This window comes from Sorghum bicolor, chromosome 7, assembly GCF_000003195.3.
Source record: "Sorghum bicolor cultivar BTx623 chromosome 7, Sorghum_bicolor_NCBIv3, whole genome shotgun sequence".
Taxonomy (NCBI): Eukaryota; Viridiplantae; Streptophyta; class Magnoliopsida; order Poales; family Poaceae; genus Sorghum; species Sorghum bicolor.
In genome coordinates, this window is record NC_012876.2 from 40,217,906 (window position 1) to 40,227,176 (window position 9,271).

General features: G+C 57.9%; 1 protein-coding gene across 1 annotated transcript; it reads right to left on the bottom strand.

The window, feature by feature from the left end:
* Positions 7,339 to 8,607, bottom strand: LOC8069899. Its single transcript, XM_002445360.2, has one exon. The coding sequence runs from the start codon at positions 8,541 to 8,543 to the stop codon at positions 7,605 to 7,607; it is 939 nt and encodes a 312-aa protein (XP_002445405.1). The 5' UTR covers positions 8,544 to 8,607; the 3' UTR covers positions 7,339 to 7,604.

Below are 9,271 nucleotides of genomic sequence, written 5' to 3' on the forward strand. Positions count from 1 at the left end.
TCATAGTCAACACCCCCCTCGGGGGCTACCAGGGGGACGACCCCACCCCAAACATCGAAAAAGCCAAGAAATTTTCTTTTCTTACTTAGTAAACCTGGCACGATTCGAGTAGCCAAGGCACCTCGAGCCCCTCAAAGGCCGAGGGACAACGAGCCTGAGAACTCCTACGCCCCCGGGCTACGGAAACTCTACTCACTTCCTTACCATTGAGGTGATCGAGGTTGTTTTTGACGAAAGATCGAACAAGGAATACAAACGTAGGAATAAGGAGGAATAAAAGAACCTCGAGCGGAAAGACAAATAAACATTCAACAATTACAAGAAAGATACTGTGTCGCTTAAAAACAGAGTTAACAAAGTATTATACAAGGGGCCCCGGGCACCCTGAGCAGGCTCGCAGGCCTCAGTCCATGGTATGGTCCTCACCACCCTCGCCTCCGCCCGAACTAGTCTCCGGAGGAAGCACCTCAGGCTCGAACAGCTTAGCCAGTCTCTCTCCAGGAGCCTCCGCGTCGTCGATCAAGGCGTGGAGCCTCTCTTCGTTCTCCGCGTCGGTTTTGGAGATGTCGGTGACGAAGCCGTGGGACACCACTTCCATGTCATAGGAGAAGCCCGAGCAGACAACCGCCATCGCCCGCTTCACCCCGATGTGGAGGGCATCCCGCACCCGATCTCGCAGCGCCGCGCCTATGTAGCACAGCTGGTCGACCAGTGCGTCGCCTCGAGCTCCCTCCCTCGACTCGTCCATAGGCTTGACCTCCCAACAGGTCGAGAGGTCGCTTATCGCCGTCCGCACTCGACGGTTCAAAGCAACCTCAGCCTCGAGCTGAGCCTTAGCATTACGGGCCTCGACTTGGGCGGCTAGGAGTTCGTCCTTAAGCCCTATAAACGCCAATACAAGAAGCTTTAGGAGAAAATCAAGCACACCTCGAAAAAGTAACCCGGCAAAGGAAACATACCTCGAACGCTCTCCTCCAGGGCCGTGTTCTCACCGACCAATCTGGTGTTGGCCCTCTCGATCTCTCTGTTAGAACGCGCCAGCTCAGTATTGGCAACGCGGAGATCTTCGATCACCTTGCCAGCCTGAGCAATGGCCCCGCTCTTCTCCAGCAATTCTCCCTTCAGACGCTCAACGTCGTCAGAGAGACTGCGGGATCGAGCCCGCTCCGCCTCGAGGTCTTCGAGGGCCTTCTACTTTACGTCCTCGGCGGTACTCCTGGCGACCTCACTATCCACATACGCCACCTTCATCTTCTGGAAGGAATCGCGGAGGGAGTCCAGGTCGGTCTTGAGAAGGCCCTTCTCCTTGTCCAGATCCGCAATAACGTTCTTGTAGGACAGGGCCTCCTCCCGGGCTCTGGATGCAGCCTCCTCGACTGTCAGAGCCCGCTCCCGCAGCAGCGTTGTCTCCTCCTCCGCCTTCTTCGAGGCCTCTCGAGCCTCCGCCAAGGCAGCCTCCCTCGCCTTCTTCTCCTCCCCGAGCGCTATGAGATCTTTATAGGCCTTAAGGAGTTTCTCCTGCGACTCGAGGAGTTGATCCTTGAGGACGGGGAGCTGCTCCCAGCCGCCCCGCGTGGCGTGGATGAAGCTCGACTTGATGCGGGAGGTCTCTTTCATATCCTGCGAGCCGGTGGACAAACAGTTAGAGCACAAAACCAAAAGGCTCCACGAAGACCAAAGATTGAAAAACACTTACAAAATAAGCAGGCCCGAGCCCGTTGTTGATGATGTCCGACAGGAGCCCCACCACGTGCTTCATCCAAAGGCGGAGCTCCTCGACATGTTCCCACTTCTCGGCCTCCTTCTTGTCGTCGAGGAAGATATTAGGCTCGGACGGGTCGGTGGAAGCTCGGATACGAATCCGATCGGGACACCAGTTCTCCATCTCCCGATCAGCCCGCGCCTTGACGCCGCGGATAAGGTTCTCGACGGTCTCGAGGGAACCCCCGTGGAGCAAGAACAGGTCGACGAGGCAAGGGAACCGCCCGTCGTCGTCCACCATCTTCCAGGTACCGTCCTTGCTCCCTGACGACCCAATCTCATCCTCCTCAGAGGGAAAGTGGTCCTCCCACGCTCGACGCTCCCGAAGGAACCCTGGAGCGATCCCGTCCATGCCGTAGATCGTCCTCTTGATCTCGGACTCGGGGTCGGCGGGGGTGCGCATCATACAGGCGAGCGCCACCACTCCGTCCGCTCGCCCCGACTCTGCCCGGATCGCGGCAGGCACCCCCGGGAGGAGCCACGCTGGGGTGGGAGGGCCGTACACCGGCAAATTTTCCTCCTGATCGCCGGGCTCTTGCGGCGCTAGTGGTGCCGGTTGGGCCAAACCTTGAGGCGGGGGCTCGAGTGGCTCGCCCTCTTGGCCCCCCTGCTGCTGCTGCTGTTGCTGCCCCTACTGCTGCTGCTCCTCCTGCTGATGCTGCAGCAGCTGCTGCTGCTCCTCCGGCTGGGGTTGTTGTTGTTGCTGCTGCTCCAGTGACGGCCGCGTCGCCTCGCGCTCCCGCTCCTCCTCCTCCTCCATCTTCCTTTGCTCTTCGAGAGCTCGAAGGCCAGCAGGCCAGGGAGTCCGTCCCGCGACGTGGGAGGTCGACGTTTCCTCCTCCATAGGGCGGGCACCTCCAGACGCTTCGTTACCATCAGACGTATCGCTGATGGTGATGGGTTCCACCTCGACCCCCAATCGAGGGCGCTCGGGGGCTCCCTCTGACGCTTGCGTCTGGGGCGCCTCACCACAAGTCGGTGGCGACGGGGTAGGCACGGGATGAGGCGGAGCCCTCTCGACGCCGGCTGGAGGTTGGGAGTCGGAGGAGCCTACAAAGCAAAGGGTAAAGGTCAGACGCTATAGTAACCTACACAAGAACATCACAAGGCCCAGAAATAAACTACGAACCTGGTTCCTTGGAGGCGGCTCCCGTTTTGAGCCTCTTTGCCATGGACGGCTGGGCCTGCTCGAGGGTCCGCTTTAGCCTGAGAAAGAAAAATCGGCATATGAGGAAATGCAGAGGAGCAGGAAGACAAAAGCCACAACATCGAAAAGGCTTACCCCACAGGGAGAACAGCTCGCCTCCCGCCGCCCCGACCGGTGGGCCTCGAGCCACCCCGCGTCAAGGCTCCAGGCCCCTCGAGGGCAGATGCTGGCCTAGGCACGTCAGTTCCCGCCGGGCGAGCGCCGGGACTGGCACTCCTGCGGCTGGCCTCTCCTTTCTCGGAGGCTGTGGCACGGCCGCGAGTAAGTGGCCCCGTCGCCTGGGGAGGGCGCCCTCTTTGGGCGCCGGGGGAGGGCGCGGTGCGACCTGACCAGCCTTGGGAGCGGGGGGGGGGGGGGGGTCCACCCCAGGGCGGTGAGATCCGCTTGGACCTTCCTTTGGAGTCTCTGTCCGGGGGGCGTCAACGTCACCTCGAGGCGGACCCTCGAGGATTCGGTCGAGGCGTGATGCCATCCCCTCAGAGTCGTCACTGCCCTCGTCATCATCGTCGTCTTCGTCGCTGGGGGACTCCTCCTCAGGCTCTCCCCTCTGCCTGGATTTGGACCGACGCGCCTCTAAGGCTTGGCGGTCGAGGTTCTTCTTTCTCTCCCCGTTCTTTTTAGAGTCCTTGGCGGACTTCATCTTCTCGGCGGACCGGCGCCGCGCGTCGCGATCAACTTCGTCCTCCCTTACCGGGGGCCTCGAGGACCGGACGTTGATCCGCCCCTGCCAGAATAAAATTGGACTTAGAAAAAAGGGAGGAAAAGGAACCCAGAATCAAGGCTACACGCGAAGAAGAAAACATACCAGATCTACCGAGCCTTCGTCGGGCCTCATAGGGAAGCTGTTGACATGCTCCGACTTAAAGTCGCCGGTAATGGCCGCCCTAACTCGGGCAGCGACCTCGTCATCCGCCAGAGCCACGTTGGACAACCGGCAAGCCTCGAGATCCCGGGACGAGACACCCGGCCCCATCTCGTCCATCCTCAATGGTCGAGACATCAAGGGAAGGACCCTTCGACGATGGACGGCCGAGAGGACGAGAGCGGCGGACAGGCCTTTCAGGCGCAGCTTCTTCATGGCATCAAGGAGAGGGTCGAGCCGCGACTGGTGCTCCTGGACGACGCCGTACGTCCAGTTGTCCGGGCGCTCCGAGATCAGACAGCCCGTGTAGGCGGGGAAGAGACCGTCGTCGTTCCGCAGGTAGAACCACTGGGAGTCCCACCCAGCGTAGTTCGACGACAGCCCCACCGGGATGTACTCGCGCGGCCTTTCTGTCTTCTTCGTCTTCAATACTAGGTTGAGGCACCCGGCCCGCACGTGCTTCCTCACGCCGGTGGTTCCGGTGGGGGCGTTGAAAAGCTCGCCCCTGTAGAGGTGGAGCCATAGATCCCAATGGGGCATCATCCCCAGATAGCCCTCACATACCGCAGCGAAGATCGCCGCGACGGTGATGGCGTTCGGGGAGAAGTGCTGGAGCTCCACCCCATAGTGGAAGCAGAGGGCCCGCATGAAGCGGCTCGGGGGCGCGCCCAGGCCGTGGCGGTGGAACTTGGCGAACGACACCACGTAGCCCTCGGGCGGCTGGGGCTCCCTGTGACTCGCCGGCGGCGCGATCCACTCTGGCGACGATAGCGAGGTACGGCGGCGCAGCAGTCCCTCTTTCTCAAGCTCTAACAACCGGCGCTCCGTCATCGATGACGGGCGCCAGTCGTCGGCGGCGACGAGTCTTACAGGCATCTCAGCTGGAGGGACGGTGGATCCGCTACTGCTCGAGGAGGCGTGTGCACGTGAGACGGCGAGAGAGCTAAGACGGCAAGAAGGCTAAGGCAAGAGTGAAGATGGGAGGCGGAAGAAAGAACGACGGCGGTGCCGCGGCGTATTTATAGACCACGATCCGCCAACGGACAGATCCGAGAAATAAGGTAACGTCCCCCCATAAATGCGCCACCTAACCGTCTCTTTCCCCTCACAGGCGTGACGCTCCGAATTCCACGCCGACGCAGTGTCGTAACGTCACCCACCTGAAAAGGCGCGCCCAACGGGCAAAAAGGCGAACCGCCACCTCCACTTCCTTCCTTTGTAAGCCAAGGGGCGTACACGCAAAAGCCTCGAGAGGTCGCAGGCTGGCCCACCGAAAGGGTTCGACAGCCGATCTCGAGCACCAGAGTCAGAGATCCCCAGCGAGCGGTCAAAGATCGAGGCCCGCCTCGAAGACTCGCTGGCGATGTCCAAGGTAGGGTCGAGACAATCGAGAGGAATCCCCCCGACGGGAGGCATCGAGCCGCCGGACTCTATCGAATGAGACCGGTATCCCCGACCACGTCGACCTTGCTTTATGAGAACGCCTCCGGGCTACAGCTGACCCCCTCGAAAAGGGCACAGGTTCTCACTAGGACTACCCGCTAGGAACTCAATCTGGGGGGGAAGACGCTCGCTCCATCGAGAGTACGTCGAAACCTCCACGTGAAACGAGCCAATCGGAACCTACCACCACTGGTGTCGATAGCGTTTCTGCAAACTAGGCAAAATAACCCTCGAAGGAGTCAAAAACTCCTTCAAGAGCTCGGGGGCTACCGCCGCGGGGTCGCTCGCGCGCCCCCACGGAAGCTCGACCCGAGGATACAAGTCTCCACTCGAGCGTCAGCGCTCGAACGGAGACTCGGGGGCTACTGTCGAGGGTATCAATAAGGTGTACCCTCAACGAAGCATGTAACGAGACTATCCGTACGCAAGCCGAGACCCTCAACTCGACGCTCTGCTCACACATACGCGAAGAAATCGACGGTTGCAGCCTCGAAGACGGAAGTAGCGTCGAGCGAACCACTCAGGGGTCGGGTACCGACTACCGTCGAATACGGAAATAGGCTCGAGCGAACCAGGAGGCGTCGAGCGCAGGGACACTGTCCGCCGCCTGACGCGCGTACGAGAGCCGGGGTATTAAATGCGCCTGACGCTTCCCCACCTAACGCACAGGTCACGGGAAGCGTGATAGGGAACAAGCATCCGTCCCATCGTTCTTTTTGCAGCCTTCCCGCCGAACGACCCAGGGCATGCCAGGACGCGTGAAACAAGGATGGGACATCTAATCGGGACCCCCTCGAGACATTCAAGGTCAGCGCTCCGGATATCGCCACGATACACGGCATCCGACCCTCGACCGAACAGGGTTCCTTCCTAGGGACGAGTGGAACGTCGATTGATAACACCACAACCACACCGCCGGATCTGCCGCTCTACCGTACAAGCATGCGACCGTTGAACCAGCACAAGACGGCGCACAGAGCAGAATGCAGGAGCACGCGTAATCATCACCAGGCTATTAAGACGGGACAGCTCGAAGCCATGCCGGTACGGAAACCTCGAGTAGGTCAGCGCTCCATGCTGCTATCGACCCCTACTCTGACATCTATGCATGTACCCTGAGTCACTCCTTGGAACTATAAAAGGAGGGACTCAGGAATAGAACGGACACAACACAACGCTCATTCGCAGTAGAACTCCACACTCCATACCACGCTTGTATTCGCCCCTGTACAAGCACTTAGGTACAAGATAATACAAACTCTCTCCCCCCCCCGCTGGACGTAGGGCCTTTTCTTGCCCGAACCAGGATAAATCTCTGTGTCTTCTTGCATCACCATCTGGGAAAGGGAGCACGCACACAAATTCACTCGTTGGTGTGACCCCCCGTGGGGAAAGCACCGACAACCGATGATGGGCAGCAACGAGGGCAAGAAGAACAGTGAAAAATCCGGTACTTGGCACTCGGTTGTTGGATGGACAGACTCTTTATAGGCAGTGATGTGTGTGTAAAACATGTGACAAATGAATATAATTCATATATTTTCCAATGTCAGAGAAATGCCCAGCGGTAAGAAACCCAACATTTTCAACAGAAGTTCATATGCCTACTCCGTGGCATTTTTCAATTGTCCTTCTAGTACTCGGTCTATGTCACAAATATTTGCCATTCTATTTATTCTCACACGAAATAAGCAGCATTAAAGAAAAACTATTCTCTCGTTCAAACCTGGGCACCAGGCACTAGGGATGAAAACGGGTCGGGTACGGACGGATATCATCGATATCATATTTGTTTTTATATTTCTGGTCGAATTCAGATTCGAATACTGATAATGTCAATCATGTCGGATAAGATATAATTGGATGTCGACATCATAAATATACGATTTAAATATTCGGATATGGATACGGTATCGAAAGTTGAATATTCGAACTCGGATGCGGACAGATCTGAACCTCTCTAAACAAATTCGGTCTCGAATACAGTTGGAAAATATCCGTACCGTTTTCATTCCTACAAGACACCAACCAAGCAGGTTGGCAGGCATGCAGAAAATGTTACTACTTTTTTTTTTTGCAATGAATATGTTACTGCTTTCAATTTGATACTTATTATTGTTGACTACAAAAATGTACAGTTGATCTATACTATGTATACACTTACATATAGGGGTACATAATTTACAAAACACGATATGAAAAAAAGGGTCAAATCAACTATGTTAGTTGCATCTCTACTGATCTCCCTGCTGGAATGCCGTCGGTGGTGAAAATTGTATCGAACTGACCGCTCGATCTCGACAGCATGCCTGGGCAAATCAATTTCCTTGGTCATCTTCCGTGGTCGTCATCAGGCGCTTCCTGGCCGGCGGTCGCTGCCGGCAGCTGCTGGACGAGGACAAGCGAATCGTGAACCGGCAGCATGACGAGGATGACAAGCGTCGCCTCGGCGGCCACCGCCACGGCGACGAACCCAACTAGGCCGACGGTCGGGGACGTGTACTGGTGCATGTCCCACACCGAGGTCAGGGCGAGCGCCAGCACCTGCAGCGGCAGGGGCACGAGGATGAGCACGGAGAGCGCGTACGCCCTGGCGCGCAGCCGCCTGTTGATGGCGACGGCGGCCACGTCCCAGCACGCGGTGGCGAGCAGCGGCAGGTAGACCGCGACGAGGGCGAGGAGCAGCGTGGCGGCGTACGCCGGGTACGCGCAGTGGCCGACGCTGTCGGCGGCGTGCGCGAGCTGGCCTGGGTACGCGGCGACGGTGGCCGGCGTGGCGAGCACCGCAACGTGCGCGGTGAGGAACGGCAGGCAGGCGAGCGGCACGGCGAGCGCGGCCGCCGGCAGCCGCGCGCTGCCGACGGACGCGCGCAGCAGCAGGAGCACGCTGGCGAGAAGCCCTGGCTCGGCGATGCCGTGGGCGACGAGCGGGTACGCGAGGCACGGCATGACGTGGCGGCGCGACGGCAGCATGGTGGCGCCGCGGAAGAACGGGAGGCGGAGCATCTCGGCGGCGGCCAGGAGCCCCACGAAGAAGGCGAGCAGCAGGCGTGGCCCGCACAGCGACGGGCCGAGGTCGAGGATGCGGCGCAGCCGGCCCTGCCCCGCCGCGTGCGCGTCGAAGGAGACGAGCACGAACGACGCCGCGACGGCAAGCGCGGCGATGGCCACGGCGAGCCCGGCCACCGCGAAGTCAGCCGCGCCGGCGACGGGCGGCGCCGTGAGATTCCCGGCATCGAGAGCCTCGGCAACCGCAACGCTTGCCTGCATCGCTTCTTGGCAGGTCGGCGGTTCCTCTCGATCTTGGAGCAACCACGACGACCGCACGGTTTCATATCAAACCGAATTGGAACGTTGGGATCGGTCCGCATGCATGCAGGAGGGACAAGACCACGAAATTCGAATCTAATAAAGAGGAAGCAGCAGCTCCCATTTTTTTGCTTTCATTTCATCCTCTTGCTGCCGGCCGGCGTAGCGTAATCTCTCATAAGTAGAAGCAAGAAGCAGATGCTTTAATTGCGTAAACGGCAAAGGCAGGAGATCATGTGATGAATTAGAAAAATTAGTAATAGCTCTCTCCGCATAGGAGGCAGGATTATTGCATGGGACACTAGCTGGGATCTTTTCTTAATTAAGCGTTGCCAGTCAATGATGACACTGTTGGATTATTGCGGTTTGGTGGCCGCCGTCTTAAAATAACAAGCTTGCTGTCAGAGGCATCCAAAAATGTAACTGCACGTTTTGGAAAGTTTGTAGGCCGGAGGCCGGAGGGGCCACTTCAATTCCAATTCAGCGTAAAAAATGTAGCTGCACGTTTGGAAAGTTTTTGTAGTCCGGATGGGCCAGTTCAATTCCAATTCGCGTTCCTATCTGGTTCTTCCTCCATTTTTTTTAATATAAGTACTACATTAGTTTGTCTTAAATCAAACATATATCTTTGACCATTGACTTTTAAAAAGTTATATATAGTTTCATATCATAAGATTTATATTTTTAGA